We start from the raw sequence: 26770 nt of genomic DNA, 5'->3' as shown, positions 1-26770 counted from the left end.
ACTGTGGTGCGCTCCTCAGTGGGAGGGGGGGAGCAGCCCAGTGTCAGGGGCAGCCCCGGTAGCCTTGGCGCCCCTGATTGATGTTGCCACTTATCACTTAGTTGAGGCCTGGTAGCAACCATGAAGCAGCGGAAATTACTAACTGATGAGGCGAAGGGCACCCGTAAGTCTAGGGGTGAAGTCGTCTCCAGTTCTGTGGAGGAGACTGAGCCCCTTGTGCCTGACGATGCGGAGGTCAAAATGCCACCCCCTGTTGTCACTGGTCCAGCAGGAGTGAATGTGGTGGGAGGCGTGGATGAGGAAGTTTCTTTGTCTAGTGGTGTGGTTGCTGGTTTGGTGGAGGGTGAGGGGGTTATGGAGGTGGGTAATAGGGATACTGTTGGTGTTGATGTGGTCACTGATCCGGTTGCCCCCCTGGTGATGTCAGCACCAGTCAGTAGATATGCCGTTGTCACCTCTGGGGGAAAATAGGGTGTCCTCCTCGTCTCCGGAGAAGGCATATTGCAGCGGCGTCTCCTGGAGGCTTTAAAGAAGGGGGACAGATCACTAATGGTAGACGGTCGAGAGGTCGATCTATCCTTCTGGAAAGAGAGTCATGGCATTGGGGCCTTCCGAGAGCAAAATGTGGGGGAAATACAGTGTGGTCCCTCCCAACAGCCGAGCCGTGTAGTGTGCCTAGGAATGTGGTCCGTCTTCGGTGGAGGGGCAGTGATGCGTGTCCTCCAAGGTCTAAGGTTGTGGAGCTCCTGCTGAAGATGGGCTTCAAGACTATTGACATCTATGCCTTGATACATCCCTATTCCACGCCCGAGTGGGATGTCAGCTTTGTTCGGCCAGAGGGGCTTGAGCTATTCTGGTTAAATTATGAGTTGGCAAAAAAGAGCCCGGCTGGTGAGACTTTGCCATTCAGACGGTGTCTCGGCAAAACCAAGTCAAGAAAGTGACCGTGATGACTTGTGAGGAGTCGCTTTCTTGTTATGACATCATGACGTGGCTTGACCGATATGGAGAGGTGGTGGAGATGCCTAAGAAGAACCGTGACGAGTTTGGTCAGGGGCCTGGACGTTTATGGTAAAACTTAAGCGTTCAGGTGGTACGGTTGCCCACATTCCATCATCTGCCTTCCTGGGTAGCGATCGTATCCTGGTCTTCTACCAGTGGCAACCGAAGCTCTGTCACAGGTGCAGCGACCCCCCCCACTTCAGTGAAAACTGCACTGTGCAGAAATGTGCATTGTGTGGGGATATCGGCCATCTTGCTGCATCTTGTGTGGAGATTAGGTGCCACCTGTGTGGTGACTTAGGTCACCCATTCAGCCGTTGGCCTCACTCCTTCACTAATGCAGTCGTGACCCCGGTGGGAGAAAGCAGTGACGCCGATTCTGCTGGGGAAGGGACTAGCAGGGGTGAGGGAGCTGAGGGGCCAAGGAGGAAAAGCAATAAAAAGACGCCTGCCCAGCTGAGGCGTCTAGACAAGCGCAGACAGGAGAGGGAGCTGGGCGAGCCCCGGGCTACTGCGGTGACCCCTGTCGTGGATGCCAGTCTTGCTGCTGAGGCCCCGAGGGATGATGAGTTGGATGAGGAGGTCAGGAGGATCCACAGGGAGGAAACTGCCACTGCCTCCGAATCCTCCCATTATGAAAGTATGGATGAGGATAATAGGCAGTGGCTAGACATCAAGCGTAAGCTCGGCACCAAAAAGAAGAGAAAGAAGGGAGATAAAACATCTCCCGCTCTGACCAAGGTAGGAAAAACTGACTCCCCTCGGTTTGGTCTTTCTTACCGATTCCAAGCCCTTGAGAACATCTCTTCCTCTGAGGAGGAAGTGGAGGGTGAGGTTTCGGTGGGGCTTAGAGGGGGTGCCGAGTTTCCTTCTTCTGGGGGTGTAAGGTTCTTGGAGGGAGGAACTGGCCTAGAGTCCGTAGACGAGGACGATAAAAAGAAAAAACACCTGGGAATGGACACCTCTGTGTCATTAAAGAGGGGGAAAGATTCCTCCTCTGAGACAGAAGGGGGAATCCCACCTTTGACCAGTCTGGCTATGTGCGAGGGCCCCAAACTTCACTGCCGTACAGGAGGATTGGGGTGACTATTTATACAGCTCTGGCAAAAATTAAGAGCGCCCTGCACAGTTTTATAAAAATCATCTTCTCTCCATGTCTGACAGCCATTCTATTCCAGTGTCCTTTGAATTCCAACCAGACGACACCTCATTCTACTTAACCCCTTCGTGACCCAGCCTGTTTTCACCTTTCTGACCGGGCCAATTTTTACAATTCTGACCACTGTCCCTTTATGAGGTAATAACTCTGGAACGCTTCAATGGATCCCACTGATTCGGAGACTGTTTTCGCCTGGCATATTGTACTTTATTGAAAGCAGTAAAGTTTCTTCAATATGACTTTTTTGTGAAAAAAAAGGAAATTTGGCAAAAATGTAGAAACTTTTGCAATTTTTCAACTTTTAATTTTTATGCTCTTAAGGCTTCTTTTACACTTGCCGTGTTTTTTGTGACCCGTTTTTGCGGGCCATATTGCCGTAATTTTCAGGGTCTGCTGCAAAAACGGGCCGCAAAAATCTTCTCGGATTTCTGCAGGCCTTCGAAGTGATAAACAGGAAGCACATGGGAGCGTCCTAGTAAAAATACGGCGTTCCGCAAATACGGTCTTCACGGTGTACAGCAAAATCAACACACCGGGCAAGCTTCCGTTGTTTTTGCAGCCCTATTGTTTTCAATGGGGGCCGTGTCCGTAAGTCGTGAAAAATATAGAGCAGGTTCGATATTTTTTCACGGCTGTAAATACGGCCCTCACAGCCATACGGCACGCCGACGAATTTTTACGGCCCGTTTTTGAGGCCCCATAGAAATCTATTGTGGCCGCAAAAACACAGCAAGTGTAAAAGAAGCCTAAATCAGAGTCATAGCACACAAAAAAGTTAAGTGACATTTCCCACATGTTTACTTTCCATCAGCACAATTTGGGAACCAAAATTTTTTTTGGTTAGGAAGTTATAAGGGTTAAACGTTGACCAGCGATTTCTCATTTTCACAACACCATTTTATTTTTAAGGACCACATCACATTTGAAGTCACTTTGAGGGGTCTATATGATAGAAAATACCCAAAAGTGACACCATTCTAAAAACTGCACCCCTCAAGGTGCTCAAAACCACATTCAAGAAGTTTATTAACCCTTCAGGTGCTTCACAGGAATTTTTGGAATGTTTAAAAAAAAAAAAAATGAACATTTAACTTTTTTCACAAAAAATTTACTTCAGATCCAATTTGTTTTATTTTACCAAGGGTAACAGGAGAAATTGGACCCCAAAAGTTATTGTGCAATTTGTCCTGAGTACGCCGATACCTGATATGTGGGGGGGGGGGGAAACCACTGTTTGGGCGCACGGCAGAGCTCGGAAGGGAAGGAGCGCCGTTTGACTTTTTCACTGCAAAATTGCCGGAATTCAGATAGGACGCCATGTTGTGTTTGGAGAGACCCTGATGTACCAAAACAGTGGAAACCCCCCAAATCTAACTCCAACCCTAATCCCAACCCTAACTTTAGCCCTAACCCTAGCGGGAAAATGGAAATACTTTATTTTATTATTTTTCCCTAACTCAGGGGGTGATAAAGGGGGGTTTGATTTACTATTTATGGCGGTTTTTATGTTTGGCAGCTGTCGCACGCTAAAAGACACTTTTTATTGCAAAAATACAAAAATAGTTTTTGCATCACCACATATTGAGGGCTATAATTTTTCCATATTTTGGCCCACCGAGTCATGTGGGGTCTTGTTTTTTGCGGGACGAGTCGACGTTTCTATTGGTACCATTTTCGGACACATGATATTTTTTGAGGCAGAATGAACAAAAAAACAGCAATTCATGATTTTTTTTTTTTTTTTTTTTTTGGGGGGGGGGGGGGGGGGGCGTTTACACCGTTCCGCCTGTGGTAAAATTGATAAAGCGTTTTTATTCTTCAGGTCAGTACGGTTACAGCGATACCTCATGTCTTTTTTTTATATTTTGGCGCTTTTATACAATAAAAACTATTTAATAGAAAAAATTATTTTTGCATCGCTTTATTCTGCGAGCTATAACTTTTCATTTTTTCGCTGATGACGCTGTGTGGCGGCTCGGTTTTTGCGGGACAAGATGACGTTTTCAGCGGTACCATGGATATTTATATCCGTCTTTTTGTTCGGTGGTATGATAATACAGCATTGGTTTTTTTGCCTTTTTTTTTAATGGTGTTCACTAAAGGGGTTAACTAGTGGGTCAGTTTTATAGCTCGGGTCGTTACGGAGGCGGCGATACCAAATGTGTACTTTTATTGATTTTTTTTTATTTACATAAATATACGGTATGTATTTTTTGGTAAAAATTTTTTTTATTTGTGGTTTTTTTTTTTTTTTTATATTTTTACACATTATAATTTTTTTTCACTTTATTACATTGTCCCAGGTTTGGACATTACTATATATAGTCAGATCGCTGACCTGACACTTTGCATAGCACTGTGTCTGATCAGCGATCTGACAGGCAGTGCAGAGGCTTGCTGGCGCCTGCTCCCAGCAGGCAATGACAAGCCTCCTCACTGTAGGACCCGGCCGGAAGGACGTTCCGGCCATCTTGGAGCCGGGGGTCTCCATAGCGCTGTTCCGGTGGGAAAGCACAGGGAGCCCCCTTCTTGCGCAATTGTTCTCTATGCTGCTGTCAGTAGTGACAGCAGCATCAGAGAGGTTAAATTCCCAAGATCGGTGGTAGCACCCATCGTGGGCGTTGCTGCGAGGTGTCAGCTGTCACATACCGCTGACACCCACACCCGATCACTGTGGTGCTCAGCGTGAGGCCACGGTGATCGTGGCGCCGTACTAGTAGTGCTCTGGACAGAAATGCAGTTCCCGCAGAGCAGTACAGCGAAGGGGTTAATGTGCTTCTTATTAGGTGATCACCTGAACCAAATCTTATTTAACGAAGGAAAGTATAAAAACCCTGCTGTGGTGTTCACAATCCTCCTGCAATAGGACAAGCTGGATGGCAAAACAAGTGCTAGTAATATCCCAAAAGTAATAGGAAAGAAAAAATAACTGTTAACCATGCCAAAGGAGAGAGGAAAAGAAGGGCTCAATTCTGGCTTTACTAGCAGAGGGATACAGTGCGCGTCATGTTGCCCCCATCCTTAAAATTTCTACGACGGCAGTCCATTACAACAAGGTCTAGCAGCAGACATTGGGGACAACAAAGCTACAGACCGGCAGAGGGTGAAAGCGACTCTCCACTGACCGGGATGACCATCATCTTATTCGAATGTCACTCAGCAACCGCAGGATGACATCAAGTGACCTACAAAAGGAATGACAAATGGCAGCTGGGGTGAAGTGCACGGCAAGAACAGTCCGTAACAGGCTCCTAGAGGCAGGGCTCAAGTCATGTAACACTAGAAAAAAGCCTTTCATCAATGAGAAGCAAAGTAGAGCTAGGTTGAAGTTTGCCAAAGACCATAAGGATTGGACCATAGAGGACTGGAGTAAGGTAATCTTCTCTGATGAGTCTAATTTTCAGCTTTCCCAACACCTGGTCGTCTAATGGTTAGACGGAGACCTGGAGAGGCGTACAAGCCACAGTGTCATGCACCCACTGTGAAATTTGGTGGAGGATCGGTGATGATCTGGGGATGCGTCAGCAAGGCTGGAATTGGGCAGGTTAATCTTGGTGAAGGACGTATGAATCAAGCCGCATACAAGGTTATCCTGGAAAAACAGCCGATTCCTTCTGCTCAGGCAATGTTCCCCAACTCTGAGGACAATGCGCCATGCCACACAGCTAGGTCAATCAATGTGTGGATGAAGGACCACCACATCAAATCCTGTCATGGCCGCCCAATCTCCAGACCTGAACCCCACTGAAAACCTCTGGAATGTAATCAGGAGGAAGATGGAGAGTCACAAGCCATCACACACAGAACTGCTGACATGTGTACCAGGAGCGGCATAAGGTCACCCAAAAGCCGTGTGAGAGACTGGAGGAAAGCAGCCAAGACGCAGGAAAGCCGGGGTTAACAATCATGGGGAATCCACAGAATACTGATCTCTGAACTCTTCCTGAGGTAAAACATTAGTATTGTTGTTTCTAAATGATTCTGATCTTGTTCCTTAGCATTATTTGAGGTCGGCATTTTTTGTTCTTTTGACCATTTCTCATTTTCTGAAATATAAAATTTAGTGCTTGGAGATTCGGAGACATGTGGTCAGAAGTTTATAGAATAAAAGAGCAATTTACATTTTACTGAAAAATATAAAGAGAAAAATCAGACAAACTGAACATTGTGCCGCGGTCTCTTCATTTGTGTCAGAGCTGTACGTCTATGTATCACACACTGTAGCGGGGCTGACTGATCGGCGTGCTCCGCTTGCGTGTTCTGGCGCCATGTTGTGTGCACAGGCTGCTGCTCCCTCCATGTCAGCGCCGCGCTCAGTGGACGGCTTACAGAGTGCGGTTCCAGCACTACAGCAGTTAAGTGTCAGGCCGCAGCAGCGCCGGCAGAGCGGGAGACAGAAGACGCGCGTTCCAAGGTCTCCTATTCACCGCGTGTCTGGAGAAGCATCCATCGCTCTCCAGCTGCTCATTGTCTCTCCTCTGAAATCAGATCCAACAATGGCGCGGAGCAGAGGAGCGCCCGGCCGACAGAAGAACACCAAGGCTGGCGTCACATCAAGGGGCAGCAGCAGCTGGGGGGGGGGGGGTCGCTCCATCCGGAGACGACAGCAAAGTGGATGACAGCATAGCGTCTACAGAGACTGTAGGTTTATTGCTAGGAAACCATCAGTATGGAGGCTCTCCTACAGCTTTCTCAGACTCCTGAATAACACATCTGCCTGCTGTGCAACAATATGGGTTAGGCCGGGGTCACAATTGTGAGTGTGATGCGAGAAACTCACATGAATACCCGGCACTTGGACAGAAGTGTGAGGCGGCGGCAGTGCGCCCGAGTGCCGGCGGCAGTGCGCCCGAGTGCCGGGTATTGTTGTGCGAGTTTCTCGCATCACACTCGCAAGTCTGACTCCGGCCTTACAATCTAAATATCGCTGGACGTAGGACCTGTGCACACCTAACAGACAATACGCAGCAGTAGTCGCGGGAGCTGTGGCCCCCTGAGCTCCTGGCATTAGTGTGGGGCCTGGATTTTGCTCAGCCCAATATTATCCTGCTCTGGAGGTGACTAGAGGATAATGGAGCCAGTATGGTGATACCACAGCTGCACTAGAATTATACTACATTTCTTACTAAGCTCCTCATTCACACGATGCAGATTTCTTGCCTTTCAGTCTTTGGAGATGATCACATCGGTGCAGGATGATGGTAAGTGGCTGATAACTGCGGTGCACTCCTTGTGGGTATCAGGCACCGGGCGGGGGAGGGGATCGGGGAAGAAGGAGGATTCTCATCAACTGAAGCCCGGGGGATTGTGGGGCTTTACCGCAGCCTGCGGTCAGGCAGAAACAGCATCGAGAAGCCAGAGTAATGGAAATGGCTGGTACAGCCGAGCCCGGGCCTCCGGAGAGCACTGCAGCCGGCCGATCAGTGGCCCTGCAGGGAACAATCACCGCCGAAAATAGCAGCAAACACGGAGCATGCGGCACGTCCAGCAGAAGAAGGGTTAACACGCCTGCTCCAAGGTCACCGCGCCGAGTGCAGATCCCATACACAATGAGCAAATCCTAATGTAAGAGCGATAAGGGAGACGACCGCGAGGAGGAACGACAAAACAAGAGTCTAAAAGGGACACGGACCATCCCAGGTCAGAGAAGAGGAACCCGCAGGACTGCAGTCATCCTCCCCAACCAAGACATCAGAGAACTGGGAAAACCAGAGCGGCACCTGTCACTTAACTAATATGCATTACTATACTATCCTCAAGAGCTGCGCTCACTATTCTGCTGGTGCAGTCACTGTGTACATACATTACATTACTGATCCTGAGTTACATCCTGTATTATACCCCAGAGCTGCACTCACTATTCTGCTGGTGCAGTCACTGTGTACATACATTACTGATCCTGAGTTACCTCCTCTATTATACCCCAGAGCTGCACTCACTATTCTGCTGGTGCAGTCACTGTGTACATACATTACTGATCCTGAGTTACCTCCTGTATTATACTCCAGAGCTGCACTCACTATTCTGCTGGTGGAGTCACTGTGTACATACATTACATTACTGATCCTGAGTTACATCCTGCATCATACTCCAGAGCTGCACTCACTATTCTGTTGGTGCAGTCACTGTGTACATACATTACATTACTGTTCCTGAGTTACATCCTGTATTATACCCCAGAGCTGCACTCACTATTCTGCTGGTGCAGTCACTGTGTACATACATTACTGATCCTGAGTTACCTCCTGTATTATACTCCAGAGCTGCACTCACTATTCTGCTGGTGGAGTCACTGTGTACATACATTACATTACTGATCCTGAGTTACATCCTGTATTATACTCCAAAGCTGCACGCACTATTCTGCTGGTGCAGTCACTGTGTACATACATTACTGATCCTGAGTTACCTCCTGTATTATACTCCAGAGCTGCACTCACTATTCTGCTGGTGGAGTCACTATGTACATACATTACATTACTGATCCTGAGTTACATCCTGCATCATACTCTAGAGCTGCACTCACTATTCTGTTGGTGCAGTCAATGTGTACATACATTACTGATCCTGAGTTACATCCTGTATTATACCCCAGAGCTGCAGTCACTATTCTGCTGGTGCAGTCACTGTGTACATACATTACATTACTGATCCTGAGTTACCTCCTGTATTATACCCCAGAGCTGCACTCACTATTCTGCTGGTGCAGTCACTGTGTACATACATTACTGATCCTGAGTTACCTCCTGTATTATACCCCAGAGCTGCACTCACTATTCTGCTGGTGCGGTCACTGTGTACATACATTACATTACTGATCCTGAGTTACACCCTGTATTATACTCCAGAGCTGCACTCACTATTCTGCTGGTGCAGTCACTGTGTACATACATTACATTACTGATCCTGAGTTACCTCCTGTATTATACCCCAGAGCTGTACTCACTATTCTGCTGGTGCAGTCACTGTGTACATACATTACATTACTGATCCTGAGTTACATCCTGTATTATACTCCAGAGCTGCACTCACTATTCTGCTGGTGCGGTCACTGTGTACATACATTACATTACTGATCCTGAGTTACATTCTGCATTACACTCCAGAGCTGAAGTCGCTATTCTATGGGCAGAACATTAACTGCAGGTGTGAAGTACATAATGCATGGCTTTTCTACAAGGTAACTGGATGTACTATGGTTATGGATAGCTTTAGCAGCCTTCACCATACAAGTGACTGACAGCAGCGCTGGAGGCAATCAATGATGACATTGGCACATACAGTGACAACCACAGAAAGCAAAAATAGGGACTAAAAGGGAAGACTCAGAAGACGGAATTGAATAACATCATGGATGATGGCGGTGACCACCACTAACTATACTGGAACCAGTGTGACTACAGTGAGAGCAGAGCTCCCCCTGCTGGGCAGTCCTCGACACACCATACACCACTGACTCCGCTTTATGTCGCATTCACACATCCATGTGTCTCAGTTTGTGCTGTCATGAGATCTGCGGCCGACACACGAATCACAGTCCGTACTCAGACACACAGATGTGTGAATGAAGCCCAAGTCCTCACTCACATCGAGGCTCTGAATGCGCCGTGTCATCCGCAGACAGAACAGAAGTATTAATATTTCTTATTCATTTTTACTTAATTCACTCCAGGTGGTTAAAGTGCCCTGTGATCAGGATTGTGCTCAGTGACTACAGGCAGTGTCAGGTCGGCACCGTTATACTGATTACACCGATACCTGTGATCAGGATTGTGCTCAGTGACTACAGGCAGTGTCAGATCGGCGGCGTTATACTGATTACACCGATACCTGTGATCAGGGTTGTGCTCAGTGATTACAGGCAGTGTCAGATCGGCGCCGTTATACTGATACCTGTGATCAGGATTGTGCGCAGTGACTACAGGCAGTGTCAGATCGGCGCCGTTATACTGATTACACCGATACCTGTGATCAGGGTTGTGCTCAGTGATTACAGGCAGTGTCAGATCGGCGCCGTTATACTGATACCTGTGATCAGGATTGTGCTCAGTGACTACAGGCAGTGTCAGGTCGGTGCTGTTATACTGATCACAATGATACCTGGTGATGAATCTGCCTTATGGAGCTAGCTGAGAGCTGCTACTGTGCAGGCGGCGCCATCTTGGAGGAGGAATCTTTTTTTCTACAGTAAGATGGAGAAGCATCTATGGAGTAGCAGCAGCAGCAGCTATCGGATCACAGCTACATACACTGCGACATTTTCAAATTGATTTTTTTTTCTAGCTATAGATTATAGAACATCAAGAAAATGTATCGTTGGGACATGAAACATGCAATTATGCTGCAACGCAGGGGCCACGGCTGACACCTGCCTGCAGAGCCGCCATCAGGGCATTACTACCCTGCCTGATGTATGGGGCCCACTCTTCTGCTCATAGGGCACCAGCGGCAGGATTCTGCCGGTGCAGTAACTGAATTACCTGTACACTCACACTATATAAAGAGCTCTGTGTGTATAATGTCACTGGTGATCACTGTATTACCTGTACACTGACACTATATACAAAGCTCCTGTGTATAATGTCACCGGTGATCCCTATATTACCTGTACACTGCCACTATATACAGAGCTCCTGTGTATAATATCACTGGTGATCACTGTATTACCTGTACACTGACACTATATACAGAGCTCCTGTGTATAATGTCACTGGTGATCACTGTATTACCTGTACACTGACACTATATACAGAGCTCCTGTGTATAATGTCACTGGTGATCACTGTATTACCTGTACACTGACACTATATACAGAGCTCCTGTGTATAATGTCACCGGTGATCACTGTATTACCTGTACACTGACACTATATACAGAGGTCCTATGTATAATGTCACCGGTGATCACTGTATTACCTGTACACTGACACTATATACAGAGCTCCTGTGTATAATGTCACCGGTGATCACTGTATTACCTGTACACTGACACTATATACAGAGCTCCTGTGTATAATGTCACTGGTGATCACTGTATTACCTGTACACGGACACTATATACACAGCTCCTGTGTATAATGTCACCGGTGATCACTGTATTATCTGTACACTGACACTATATACAGAGCTCCTGAGTATAATGTCACCGGTGATCACTGTATTACCTGTACACTGACACTATATACAGAGCTCCTATGTATAATGTCACTGGTGATCACTGTATTACCTGTACACTGACATTATATTCAGAGCTCCTGTGTATAATGTCACCGGTGATCACTGTATTACCTGTACACTATACACAGAGCTCCTGTGTATAATGTCACTGGTGATCACTGTATTACCTGTACACTGACACTATATACAGAGCTCCTGTGTATAATGTCACCGGTGATCACTGTATTACCTGTACACTATATACAGAGCTCCTGTGTATAATGTCACTGGTGATCACTGTATTACCTGTACACTGACACTATATACAGAGCTCCTGTGTATAATGTCACTGGTGATCTCTATTACCTGTACACTATACACAGAGCTCCTGTGTATAATGTCACTAGTGATCTCTGTATTACCTGTACACTGACACTATATACAGAGCTCCTGTGTATAATGTCACTGGTGATCACTGTATTACCTGTACACTGACACTATATACAGAGCGCCTGTGTAGGTCACCGGTGATCGCTGTATTACCTGTACACTATACACAGAGCTCCTGTGTATAGTCACTGGTGATCACTGTATTACCTGTACACTGACACTATATACAGAGCTCCTGTGTATAATGTCACCGGTGATCACTGTATTACCTGTACACTATACACTATATACAGAGCTCCTGTGTATAATGTCACTAGTGATCTCTGTATTACCTGTACACTGACACTATATACAGAGCTCCTGAGTATAAGGTCACCGGTGATCACTGTATAACCTGTACACTATACACAGAGCTGCTGTGTACAATGCCATCATTGATTACTGTATTACCTGTACACTGACACTATATACAGAGCTCCTGAGTATAAGGTCACCGGTGATCGCTGTATTACCTGTACACTATACACAGAGTTCCTGTGTATGTCACCGGTGATCGCTGTATTACCTGTACACTATACACAGGGCTCCTGTGTATAATGGCACTGGTGATGACAGTATTACCTGTACACTATATACAGAGCTCCGGTGTATAATGTCACCGGTGATCCCTGTATTATCTGTACACTGACACTATATACAGAGCTCCTGAGTATAAGGTCACTGGTGATCACTGTATATCCTGTACACTATATACAGAGCTGCTGTGTACAATGCCATCAGTGATCACTATTACCTGTACACGGACACTGTATACGAAGTACAGATCTCCTGTGTATAATGGCACTTATGGTTATATTAAGTATTGTGGTTTTTTTCTTAATTAATAATCAGTGTTGTAGTATTCAGTCACAATGTGGTAGTAATATGTGGTCTGGACATGGTGCGGTGGTATTTTTGCCTTGTATGTGATATTATTGGTAATTTTAAACATTGAAAAATTATCAAATATAGCTACATTTTATTGGATATTTTAACAAATAATAGGTTAGAGTAGAGTAGGGCTCGGCCAAAAGAGTCTACCTTGTCGTGGCGGCAGATTAAACAATCTTTTGGCCAAAACAAAAGCTGCCGGCTATGAGTGTGATCTAGTGATGGGAAGTGTTAATGTGTGATTGGTGAGGATGTGGTGCATAAAAGTTTTTCCAAGCGAGGGTGGTAGGACTGTGCACAGTTCGAGGGGTGGAGGAGATGGGTTGGAGCCTGGACAGCGTCTCAAGGGGGCCCCGAAAATTTTGCCACTATGGGGACCCGAAATTCCTAGTGGCAGCCCTGGGTATAGAAGGTTTTTTTTTTTTTTTATTTTAAAGTATGTACAGATATTCATTATGGAAACTAGGGAGCGGGTCAGTGAGACCTGTCAGCAGTCTGCATTATGAATACCTCATCAGAGCACCACATACAGACCCCCCTCCCCGGGCCCGCCCCAGGCATATCATTAAAGGGAATCTGTCACCTCATTTTTCAGCCGCCATCAGGGGCTTATCCACAGCATTCTGTAATGCATTCTGTAATGCTGTAGATAAGCCCACGATGTACCCTGAAAGATAAGAAAAACAAGTTATACTCACCCAGGGCCGGTCCTGGTCCGGTGCGGTGGGTGTCGCGGTCCGATGCCTCCCATCTTCTAGAGATGTCGTCATCCTCCTTACTTCTGTTGCGGCTCCTGCGCACTGCAGTATTCTGCTCTGCCCTCAACAGGGCAGAGAATTGGCCCTGCGCAGGAGCCGCGACAGAAGGAGGATGACGACATCTCTAGAAGATGGGAGGCACCGGACCGCGACACCCACCGCATCGGACCAGGACCGGCCCTGGGTGAGTATAACGTGTTTTTCTTCTCTTTCAGGGTACATCGGGGCTTATCTACAGCATTACAGAATGCATTACAGAATGCTGGAGATAAGCCCCTGATGGCGGTGGACAAATCTCATAGGGGAAAAATGAGGTGACAGATTCTCTTTAACTAAAAGCTGAAAATAAAGATTAAAGGGGTTGTCCGGGCTTTTCACATAATCTCAGTACATATCTGGGCTGCAGAATTATGACAATAAGTAATTTACTTTCTGTCACTAGTTTGCACGGTTTTCTAGATATTCTGAACAGAACGTCCAAGGGGGGGGGTGTTATGGCATTGAAATGAGAACTAGTCGTAACCTCCTACTCTACTCCAAACCTGCCCTCTATAGCAACAACCCCACCCTCCATAGCTACAGGCCCTCCCCGTCCACATGAAGCAGCCCTCATCACACAGTAACGAATTCTTGCCCTCCAGCAGCCTCAGTGCAGGGAGCTGCTCCTCCCCCAGACACACACTGAACAGTGATCTATGGAAAGTGAAACTAGTGAGGAGGGAAAATCGTCCTGTATTATAATCTGCACAGGGGATGGCAGTCACTGATGTAATATGTTGTGTGACAAAGCCTCTGCTGTGTGAATGAGACAGCTCTGTGTCACTGATGTCTTCACAAAGCAGCAGATTTGGTGCAGTGTATGTGTGAGCACTGTGTCTCTAATGACAAATACTGATGGGAGCAGCCTGTCCAATCAGCAGCTGTAACAGTGTGAAGTTTTGGGGGGTGTATGTATGTATTGTGCTGCTCACAAATACAGGATCACTGCTGTGTTCTTTCCAATGCTGGAATGATGATAAAGATGAGTGCTGGTGCAGTTTACTGCCATCCAATGAGTGGGCAGTGGGTGGTGCTGGTCACTGGAGCTTGCTGGGAGTTTGGTGGAGCTTCGTACATACACTGCACCAAATCTGCTGTTGTGTGAAGACATCAGTGACACAGAGCTGTCTCATTCACACAGCAGAGGCTTTGTCACACAACAGATTACATCAGTGACTGCCATCCCCTGTGCAGATTAGAATACAGGACGATTTTCCCTCCACACTAGTTTCACTTTCCATAGATCACTGTTCAGCGTGTGTCTGGGGGAGGAGCAGCTGCTCTCTGCACTGAGGCTGCTGGAGGGGAAGAATTCGTTACTGTGCGATGAGGGCTGCTTCATGTGGACGGGGAGGGCCTGTAGCTATGGAGGGTGGGGTTGTTGCTATAGAGGGCAGGTTAGGAGTAGAGTAGGAGGTTACGACTAGTTCTCATTTCAATGCCATAACACCCCCCCCCTGGACATTCTGTTCAGAATATCTAGAAAACCGTGCAAACTAGTGACAGAAAGTAAATTACTTATTGTCATAATTCTGCAGCCCAGATATGTACTGAGATTATGTGAAAAGCCCGGACAACCCCTTTAACCCCTTCCTGACATCAGACGTACTATCCCGTCCATGGGACCCGGGCCCCTATGCCCATGGACGGGATAGTACGTCTAGCGCGATCAGCGGCGCCCAAGTGGTGAGCGCCGCTGATCGCGGCCGGGTGTCAGCTGATTATCAAAGCTGACACCCGGCACTATGTGTCAGGGGCGGTCACGGACCGCCCCCGACACGTTAACCCCTTGCACACCGGGAGTTAAAGGGAAGCATCGGCAGGGAGGGGGCACCCTCCGTGCTTCCGTGACCCCCCCACGGCAGCGCAATGTGCAGCGCTGCTGCGGGGGACTCCTTTCCTCCAGGCCCCCGGATCCAAGATGGCGACGGGGGCCTTCAGGGGCCTGGAGGAAGCTGGCTTCCTCAGTGCCTGCAAAGCGCAGGCATGAGGAAGCCTTGTGCACTGCCTGTGACAGATTGCTGATCTGTCACAGTGATCTGTGATGTGACAGATCAGCGATCTGTCACAGGACAGTGATGTCCCACCTGGGACTATGTAATAAAGTAAAAAAAATCGCCAAATAAATTAGTAAAAAAAAAAAAAAAAAAAAAAATTCCCCAATAAATTCATTTTTTGAAAATAAAAAAAAACCAAAACAATAAAAGTACACATATTAGGTATCGCCGCGTCTGTAACGACCCGCCCTATAAAACTGTCCCATTAGTTAACCCCTTTAGCGAACCCCTTAAAAAATAAAAATAAAAAATGAAGCAAAAAATAATGATTTATTATCATACCGCCAAACAAAAAGTGCAATAACGCGCGATCAAAAAGACGCATATAAATATCCATGGTACCGCTGAAAACGTCATCTTGTCCCGCAAAAAACGAGCCGCCACACAGCATCATCAGCGAAAAAATAAAAAAGTTATAGCTCGCAGAATAAAGCGATGCAAAAATAATTATTTTTTATATAAAAGTTTTCATTGCATAAAACCGACAAAACATAAAAAAGCGACATAAATGAGGTATCGCTGTAACCGTACTGACCCGAAGAATAAAACCGCTTTATCAATTTTACCGCACGCGGAACGGTGTAAACGCACCCCCCAAAAGAAATTCATGAAACGCTGGTTTTTGTTCATTCTGCTTCCCAAAAATCGGAATAAAAAGCGATCAAAAAATGTCACGTGCCCGAAAATGGTACCAATAAAAACGTCAACTCGTCCCGCAAAAAATAAGACCTCACATGACTCGGTGTGTCAAAATACGGAAAAATTATAGCTCTCAATATGTGGTGATGCAAAAACTATTTTTACAATAAAAAGCGTCTTTTATCGTGCGACAGCTGCCAAACATAAAAACCGCCATAAATAGTAAATCAAACCCCCCGTTATCACCCCCTTAGTTAGGGAAAAATAATAAAATTAAAAAAATGTATTTATTTCCATTTTCCCATTAGGGTTACGGTCTGGGCTAGGGTTAGGGCTAGGGTTAGGGCTGAGATTAGGGTTAGGGGTGTGTTGGGGTTCGGGTTGGAGTTAGAATTGGGGGTTTCCACTGTTTGGGCACATCAGGGGCTCTCCAAATGCAACATTGCGTCTGATCTCAATTCCAGCCCATTCTGAGTTGAAAAAGTTATATGGTGCTCCTTCCCTTCCAAGCTCTGCCATGCGCCCAAACAGTGTTTTACCCCCACATGTAGGGTATCAGCCTACTCAGGACAAATTGCAAAACAATTTTTGGGGTCCAATTTCTCCTGTTACCCTTAGGAAAATAAAAAATTGGGGGCAAAAATATCATTTTTGTGGAAAAAAATTTTTTATTTTCACGTCCGAGCATTATAAACTTCTGTGAAGCACTTAGGGGTTCAAAGTGCTCACCACACATCTAGATAAGTTCCGTGGGGGGGGGTCTAGTGTCCAAAATGGGGTCACCTGTTGGGAGTTTCAATAGTTTAGGTACATCAGGGGCTCTCCAAAGGCAACATGACACCCGCAGACCATTCCATCAAAGTCTGCATTCCAAAATGGCACTGCTTCCCTTCCGAGCCCCGACGTGTGTCCATACAGTAGTTTTCTCCCACATATGGGGTGTCAGCGTACTCAGGACAAATTGGACAACAACTTTTGCGGTCCAATTTCTCCTGTTACCCTTGGGAAAATGAAAAAATTGGGGACTAATTGATCATGTTTGTGGAAAAAATACGATTTTTTTATTTTCATGCCCTGGCATTATAAACTTCTGTGAAGCCCTTGGGGGTTCAAAGTGCTCACCACACATCTAGATAAGTTCCTTAGGGGGTCTAGTTTTCAAAATGGGGTCATTTGTGGGGGGTTTCCACTGTTTAGGTACATTAGGGGCTCTCCAAAGGCAACATGACAACCGCAGACCATTCCATCAATGTCTGCATTCCAAAACGTCACTACTTCCCTTCCGATCCCCGACGTGTTCCCATACAGTAGTTTTCTCCCACATATGGGGTATCAGCATACTCAGGACAAATTGGACAACAACTTTTGGGGTCCAATTTCTCCTGGTACCCTTGGGAAAATAAAAAAAATGGTGACTAAAAGATCATGTTTGTGGAAAAAATACGAATTTTTTATTTTCACGCCCGGGCGTTATAAACTTCTGTGAAGCACTGGGGGGTTCAAAGTGCTCACCACACATCTAGATAAGTTCCTTGGGGGGTCTAGTTTCCAAAATGGTGTCATTTGTGGGGGGTTTCCACTGTTTAGGTACATCAGGGGTTTTCCAATCGCGACATGGTGTCCGATCTCAATTCCAACCAAAAACGTCAAATGGCGCTGCTTCCCTTCCGAGCTCTGCCATGTGCCCAAATAGTGGTTTACCCCCACATGTGGGGTATCAGCGTACTCAGGACAAATTGCACAATAACTTTTAGGGTGCTGTTACCCTTGGAAAAATAAGAATTGAGGGTGAAAAGATCATTTTTGTGGAAAAAATATGATTTTTTAATTGTACGGCTTTATGTTATAAACTTCTGTGAAGCCCTTGGGGGTTCAAAGTTCTCACCACACATCTAGATAAGTTCCTTAGGGGGTCTAGTTTCCAAAATGGTGTCATTTGTGGGGGGTTTCCACTGTTTTGGTACATCAGGGGTTTTCCAGTCGCGACATGATGTCCGATCTCAATTCCAGCCAAAAACGTCAAATGGCGCTGCTTCCCTTCCGAGCTCTGCCATGCGCCCAAATAGTGGTTTACCCCCACATGTGGGGTATCAGCATACTCAAGACAAATTGCACAATAACTTTTAGGGTCCTGTTACCCTTGGGAAAATAAAAATTGGGGTGAAAAGATCATTTTTGTGGAAAAAATATGATTTTTTAATTGTACCGCTGTACGTTATAAACTTCTGTAAAGCCCTTGTGGGTTCAAAGTTCTCACCACATATCTAGATAAGTTCCTTGGGGGGGGGGTCTAGTTTCCAAAATGGGGTCACTTGTAGGGGGTTTCCACTGTTTAGGTACATCAGGGACTCTCCAAACGTGACATGGCGTCCGATCTGAATTCCAGCCAATTTTGCATTGAAAAAGTCAAACGGCGCTCCTTCCATTCTGAGCTCTGCCATGCGCCGAAACAGTCGTTCCCCCCCACAAATCAGGTATCAGCGTACTCAGGACAAATTGCACAATAACTTTTGCAGTCCAATTTCTCCTGTTACCCTTGGTAAAATAAAAAAAATTGAACCTGAAGTATTTTTTTCGTGAAAAAAAGTTAGATGTTCATTTTTTTTTAAATATTCAAAAAAATTCCTGTGACGCACCTAAAGGGTTAATAGACTTCTTGAATGTGGTTTTGAGCACTTTAAGGGGTGCAGTTTTTAGAATGGTGTCACTTTTGGGTATTTTCTATCATATAGACCCCTCAAAGTGGCTTCAAATGTGATGTGGTCCTAAAAATAAAATGGTGTTGTAAAAATGAGAAATCGCTGGTCAACTTTTAACCCTTATAACTTCCTAACATAAAAAAATTTTGGTTCCAAAATTGTGCTGATGTAAAGTAAACATGTAGGAAATGTCACTTATCAAGTTTTTTGTGTGCCGTATCTCTGTGATTTAAGGGCATAAAAATTCAAAGTTGGAAAATTGCGAAATTTTCAAAATTTTTGCCAAATTTCCGTTTTTTTCACAAATAAACGCAAGTTATATGAATGAAATTTTACCACTAACATGAAGTACAATATGTCACGAGAAAACAATGTCAGAATCACCGGGATCCATGGAAGCGTTCCAGAGTTATGGCCTCATAAAGGGACAGTGGTCAGAATTGTAAAAATTGGCCCGGTCATGAACGTGCAAACCACCCTTGGGGGTGAAGGGGTTAAAGAACAACCATACGACAGATTTCAGCAAGTAAAGTATCATTTGCCGACTTGACACTGTGTGTAGATTACTGTGCACAATCCTGCTGACAGGGGCACTTTAAATAAAACAGATACTGCGGTGGCTCAGTGGTTAGCACTCAGCCTTGCAGCGTTGGGGTCCTGGGTTCAAATCCCACCAAGGACAACATCTGCAAGGAGTTTGTATGTTCTCCCTGTGTTTATGTGGGTTTCCTCCGGGTTCTCTGGTTTCCTCCCACATTCCAAAGACATACTGAAAGGGAATCTAGATTGTGAGCCCCAATGGGGACAGTGATGATAATGTCTGTAAAGCGCTATATAAATGAGTAAAAATAAATATACATACTGCAGAGCTATACTCACTATTTTACTGGAGGAGTCAGTGTGTAAACACATTACTTATGATATATAAGTGACTGCACCATCTGCATAATGAGTGCAGCTCTGGAGTATAATACAGGATGTAACTCAGGATCAGTAATGTATGTACACAGTGACTGCACCAGCAGAATAGTGAGTGCAGCTCTGGGGTATAATACAGGATGTAACTCAGGATCAGTAATGTAATGTATGTACAGTTGTACACAGTGACTGCACCAGCAGAATAGTGAGTGCAGCTCTGGAGTATAATACAGGAGGTAACTCAGGATCAGTAATGTATGTACACTGTGACTGCACCAGCAGAATAGTGAGTGCAGCTCTGGGGTATAATACAGGATGTAACTCAGGATCAGTAATGTAATGTATGTACACAGTGACTGCACCACCAGAATAGTGAGTGCAGCTCTGGGGTATAATACAGGATGTAACTCAGGATCAGTAATGTATGTACACAGTGACTGCACCAGCAGAATAGTGAGTGCAGCTCTGGGGTATAATACAGGATGTAACTCAGGATCAGTAATGTAATGTATGTACAGTTGTACACAGTGACTGCACCAGCAGAATAGTGAGTGCAGCTCTGGAGTATAATACAGGAGGTAACTCAGGATCAGTAATGTATGTACACAGTGACTGCACCAGCAGAATAGTGAGTGCAGCTCTGGGGTATAATACAGGATGTAACTCAGGATCAGTAATGTAATGTATGTACACTGTGACTGCACCAGCAGAATAGTGAGTGCAGCTCTGGGGTATAATACAGGATGTAACTCAGGATCAGTAATGTAATGTATGTACAGTTGTACACAGTGACTGCACCAGCAGAATAGTGAGTGCAGCTCTGGAGTATAATACAGGATGTAACTCAGGATCAGTAATGTAATGTATGTACACAGTGACTGCCCCAGGAGAATAGTGAGTGCAGCTCTGGAGTATAATACAGGATGTAACGCAGGATCAGTAATGTAATGTATGTACACAGTGACTGCACCAGCAGAATAGTGAGTGCAGCTCTGGAGTATAATACAGGATGTAAATCAGGATCAGTAATGTATGTACACAGTGACTGCACCAGCAGAATAGTGAGTGCAGCTCTGCAGTATAATACAGGATGTAACTCAGGATCAGTAATGTAATGTATATACACAGTGACTGCACCAGCAGAATAGTGAGTGCAGCTCTGGGGTATAATACAGGATGTAACTCAGGATCAGTAATGTAATGTATGTACACAGTGACTGCCCCAGGAGAATAGTGAGTGCAGCTCTGGAGTATAATACAGGATGTAACGCAGGATCAGTAATGTAATGTATGTACACAGTGACTGCACCAGCAGAATAGTGAGTGCAGCTCTGGAGTATAATACAGGATGTAAATCAGGATCAGTAATGTATGTACACAGTGACTGCACCAGCAGAATAGTGAGTGCAGCTCTGCAGTATAATACAGGATGTAACTCAGGATCAGTAATGTAATGTATATACACAGTGACTGCACCAGCAGAATAGTGAGTGCAGCTCTGGAGTATAATACAGGAGGTAACTCAGGATCAGTAATGTAATGTATGTACACAGTGACTGCACCAGCAGAATAGTGAGTGCAGCTCTGGAGTATAATACAGGAGGTAACTCAGGATCAGTAATGTAATGTATGTACACAGTGACTGCACCAGCAGAATAGTGAGTGCAGCTCTGGAGTATAATACAGGATGTAATTCAGGATCAGTAATGTATGTACACAGTGACTGCACCAGCAGAATAGTGAGTGCAGCTCTGGTGTATAATACAGGATGTAACTCAGGATCAGTAATGTAATGTATATACACAGTGACTGCACCAGCAGAATAGTGAGTGCAGCTCTGGAGTATAATACAGGATGTAACTCAGGATCAGTAATGTAATGTATGTACACAGCGACTGCACCAGCAGAATAGTGAGTGCAGCTCTGGAGTATAATACAGGATGTAACTCAGGATCAGTAATGTATGTACACAGTGACTGCACCAGCAGAATAGTGAGTGCAGCTCTGGAGTATAATACAGGATGTAACTCAGGATCAGTAATGTAATGTATATACACAGTGACTGCACCAGCAGAATAGTGAGTGCAGCTCTGGAGTATAATACAGGATGTAACTCAGGATCAGTAATGTAATGTATATACACAGTGACTGCACCAGCAGAATAGTGAGTGCAGCTCTGGAGTATAATACAGGATGTAACTCAGGATCAGTAATGTAATGTATGTACATAGTGACTGCACCAGCAGAATAGTGAGTGCAGCTCTGGAGTATAATACAGGATGTAACTCAGGATCAGTAATGTAATGTATATACACAGTGACTGCACCAGCAGAATAGTGAGTGCAGCTCTGGAGTATAATACAGGATGTAACTCAGGATCAGTAATGTAATGTATGTACACAGTGACTGCACCAGCAGAATAGTGAGTGCAGCTCTGGAGTATAATACAGGATGTAACTCGGGATCAGTAATGTATGTACACAGTGACTGCACCAGCAGAATAGTGAGTGCAGCTCTGGAGTATAATACAGGATGTAACTCAGGATCAGTAATGTATATACACAGTGACTGCACCAGCAGAATAGTGAGTGCAGCTCTGGAGTATAATACAGGATGTAACTCAGGATCAGTAATGTAATGTATGTACACAGTGACTGCACCAGCAGAATAGTGAGTGCAGCTCTGGAGTATAATACAGGATGTAACTCAGGATCAGTAATGTAATGTATATACACAGTGACTGCACCAGCAGAATAGTGAGTGCAGCTCTGGAGTATAATACAGGATGTAACTCAGGATCAGTAATGTAATGTATGTACACAGTGACTGCACCAGCAGAATAGTGAGTGCAGCTCTGGAGTATAATACAGGATGTAACTCAGGATCAGTAATGTATGTACACAGTGACTGCACCAGCAGAATAGTGAGTGCAGCTCTGGAGTATAATACAGGATGTAACTCAGGATCAGTAATGTAATGTATGTACACAGTGACTGCACCAGCAGAATAGTGAGTGCAGCTCTGGAGTATAATACAGGATGTAACTCAGGATCAGTGATGTATATACACAGTGACTGCACCAGCAGAATAGTGAGTGCAGCTCTGGGGTATAATACAGGATGTAACTCAGGATCAGTAATGTAATGTATGTACACAGTGACTGCACCAGCAGAATAGTGAGTGCAGCTCTGGGGTATAATACAGGATGTAACTCAGGATCAGTAATGTAATGTATGTGAGGTGGTAGGAAACATCTTGGGTGACCTGGTGAAGGTCCGTTCTTTGGAGTTCGAAAGGTTGGGTGTGAGGAAGGCCTCTTGGCTTTGGAGGGGCCTCTCCTTTTAGAAACGCACTCAAGGGAGAGCTAGCTCCGTGTGAATGAGGGTAGGGATAGCATAAGTTTCACTGGGTGTTAGGGACAGAATTAGGGGCAGATAGGGACAGGGAGGGACAGGCACTGAGGGACAGATAGAGAGTTAGTTATGATAAGTTAGGTAGAGTAGGGGCAGGTAGGGACAGATAGGGACAGTTTCTTTAGGGACAGAAGTAGGGACAGTCTTAGTTGTTGAGGGACAGGGTGAATGTGTTAGTGAGGGATGGGGCCTCCAGAACTCCTTTCCTGGTGTTGGGCTGGTGCATGTCACTTTAGCTTTTTGTTTTGGAAGCATGAAATTTAATGGATATTGGGCTTGCAGGCACCAAACTTGGGCCTGTGGCAAGGTTTTTGGAAATGTGGTTAATACTTATTGTTTGGGTAATATTATCACTGGTTATAGCAGGTCGTATCTTAGGTGTATAACAAGTGTAGTATGTGCTTTTTGTGTATCTGTACATGTATGCAGTATTGTATGTATGTCGCTAGGATGGTGCTTTTAAAAAAAATGTATATATTATAGTTAGGAAAGGGGGAAGGGGTACAGTCAGGTTGGGTGGGGGTTTCTTGCGGGAGGGAGGGGGGAAGTTTGGACCCTGGAATGGACCCTGAGAAATCAAGGGCCGAAGATCAGAAGGAGATGGCCTGGGAACTACACCAAGGACCATGGGAAATATATAAGGAAATGTAGATACGGGCCATAAACTTTCCTGGACCCTGAGGTGCTGTTTTTTTTCTGAGGCCATAAACTTTCATGGACCTAGGTGTGGAAAAGGCTACGAACTTGTGGACCTGTGGTGTGGGTGGTGGGAAAAAAAAAATTAAATAAAAAAATAAAAAAAAAAAAAAAATAAAATATAAAAAAAAAATTATATATATAAAAAAAAAAAAAAAAGGGGAAAAAGGGGGGTGGTTTCTTGCTGTGTTGAGGGGAAGTAGTTGAGGGTCTGCCAAGATGGCTGTTTTTTCTGTTTAAGGCAGTGGGCCAGAAAAAGTGTTTACTTTCCTGTTTTAAATCCAGTATATAGGAATGAATGGGAGCATGAGTGAAGGTGTGAATGGGTTTGAATGTGAAGGAATGGATTTTTGTTTGTTTTCTTTGTTTTTTTTTTTTGGAGGTTCCTGCTGGGGGTCCCTCAGGCTGCAAAGCCTGGAGACACTGCACTATGTCCTTCAGAGATGGACTGTCGTAAGCTAGCATATTTGCACAAGTTTTTTTTTGTATGTCGGTGTGGTTTATTTTAGTTCATGTATCGTGGTTTTTGATTTCTGGAATGTTGTTTTTGTCTGTCTTATGTATTGTGTTTTTGATATTTTTTATAATAAAAGAGATACAGGATGTAACTCAGGATCAGTGATGTAATGTATATACACAGTGACTGCACCAGCAGAATAGTGAGTGCAGCTCTGGAGTATAATACAGGATGTAACTCAGGATCAGTAATGTAATGTATGTACACAGTGACTGCACCAGCAGAATAGTGAGTGCAGCTCTGGAGTATAATACAGGATGTAACTCAGGATCAGTAATGTAATGTATGTACACAGTGACTGCACCAGCAGAATAGTGAGTGCAGCTCTGGAGTATAATACAGGATGTAACTCAGGATCAGTAATGTAATGTATATACACAGTGACTGCACCAGCAGAATAGTGAGTGCAGCTCTGGAGTATAATACAGGATGTAACTCAGGATCAGTAATGTAATGTATGTACACAGTGACTGCACCAGCAGAATAGTGAGTGCAGCTCTGGAGTATAATACAGGATGTAACTCAGGATCAGTAATGTAATGTATGTACACAGTGACTGCACCAGCAGAATAGTGAGTGCAGCTCTGGAGTATAATACAGGATGTAACTCAGGATCAGTAATGTAATGTATGTACAGTGACTGCACCAGCAGAATAGTGAGTGCAGCTCTGGGGTATAATACAGGATGTAACTCAGGATCAGTAATGTAATGTATGTACACAGTGACTGCACCAGCAGAATAGTGAGTGCAGCTCTGGAGTATAATACAGGATGTAACTCAGGATCAGTAATGTAATGTATGTACACAGTGACTGCACCAGCAGAATAGTGAGTGCAGCTCTGGAGTATAATACAGGATGTAACTCAGGATCAGTAATGTAATGTATGTACACAGTGACTGCACTAGCAGAATAGTGAGTGCTGCTCTGGAGTATAATACAGGAGGTAACTCAGGATCAGTAATGTAATGTATGTACACAGTGACTGCACCAGCAGAATAGTGAGTGCAGCTCTGGAGTATAATACAGGATGTAACTCAGGATCAGTAATGTAATGTATGTACACAGTGACTGCACTAGCAGAATAGTGAGTGCTGCTCTGGAGTATAATACAGGAGGTAACTCAGGATCAGTAATGTAATGTATGTACACAGTGACTGCACCAGCAGAATAGTGAGTGCAGCTCTGGAGTATAATACAGGATGTAACTCAGGATCAGTAATGTAATGTATGTACACAGTGACTGCACCAGCAGAATAGTGAGTGCTGCTCTGGAGTATAATACAGGAGGTAACTCAGGATCAGTAATGTAATGTATGTACACTGTGACTGCACCAGCAGAATAGTGAGTGCAGCTCTGGAGTGAACGCGTTGTGTGTCCCAGTGGTTGGAGAGGACCTGAGATTATTGCCCTCTTACCGGTCATCGGATCGAACAGCTGGTTGGCCTCCAGGTCGGTGAAGGTGCTGCAGCAGTTGGGGCACTTGAATGAGGCGCGGTTGGTGGAGTCCCTCTCGTCGGTCTCGATCCTCCGCCTCATGTGGTCCAGCTTGTACTTCACCACGTTCACCAGCAGCCGGTAGTTGATGAAGTAGTAGTTGTGCCTGGTGGTCTTCCCGTCGGTGGCGGTCTCCACCCGCATGCGGCACTTGATGAACTTGTCCGCCTTCAGGGTGTTGAGCACGGCTCGCAGTTGCTTGCGGTCGAACTTCAGCAGCTCCAGCATGTCCTCCTCCTTCACGCAGGGGTTGCGGATCAGGATGTCCAGCGCCAGCGCGTGCTCCAGCCCGTAGAAGCCGCGCACCACGTGCTTGGCCAGACGCTTCAGCACCGCAGGGACCTCGGTCACCACCTCGGCGTCCGTCATGTTACCTGTCACAGGAGAACGACACCGGTGACGCCGTCCACCACGGCTGGTCCTGCTGCCGCAGCTGAGGGGCGCCGCAGTCGTGTCCTCTGTCCTGTATCAGGGAGGATGCAACTGTAACAGCCCCTCAGCTGTGGACGAGAGCAGATGAGCACAGGCAGTGCTGGGCAGCCGCCATTATCTGGGTATGAAATCACCGGCAGAAGGGGGCACATACTTATCCACAGAGGGCAGGGGCCATTCGCTGCACAGATGATACTGACAGCACGGGGCCCGCGCACACTCACCTCACGCCGCCTCACCGGCCGCTCTCTGCGTCATCAGCATGCGCATCCTGATCTTACCGACGTCCGAATCTCCATCCGCCATCTTAAGTCAGGGAAAACTGGAAACAGAGCGAAACTTGCATTCTACGCGCCAAACCCTGAGTCCTGCCCCACAATCCACACACAGCAAGCCCCGAGAGCGGCCGACAGGGAGATATACAATATTCCCTACGTATTCCTACGGTATGGATCTGCCAGTAGTAACA

General features: G+C 45.6%; 1 protein-coding gene across 2 annotated transcripts in view; it reads right to left on the bottom strand.

The window, feature by feature from the left end:
* Positions 1-26756, bottom strand: part of GTF2E1 (general transcription factor IIE subunit 1) — a 34657-nt gene extending 7901 nt beyond the window's left edge. The window contains exons 1-2 of one of the 2 annotated variants that reach the window (XM_073576983.1): positions 26526-26756; positions 25791-26243 (exon numbers count right to left, since the gene is read on the bottom strand). In XM_073576983.1, coding sequence (XP_073433084.1) covers positions 25791-26238 — 448 coding nt within the window. In that variant the 5' untranslated portion in view covers positions 26239-26243; positions 26526-26756. Of the gene's footprint in view, positions 1-25790; positions 26244-26455 lie in introns of both variants that reach the window. The other variant, XM_073576984.1, reaches the window with a different exon arrangement.
* Between the last annotated feature and the right edge of the window lie 14 nt (positions 26757-26770).

This window comes from Dendrobates tinctorius, unplaced genomic scaffold (genome assembly GCF_039654945.1).
Source record: "Dendrobates tinctorius isolate UK_male_01 unplaced genomic scaffold, ASM3965494v1 ptg000054l, whole genome shotgun sequence".
NCBI lineage: Eukaryota > Metazoa > Chordata > Amphibia > Anura > Dendrobatidae > Dendrobates > Dendrobates tinctorius.
This window is presented reverse-complemented; position numbering and strand designations above follow the sequence as displayed.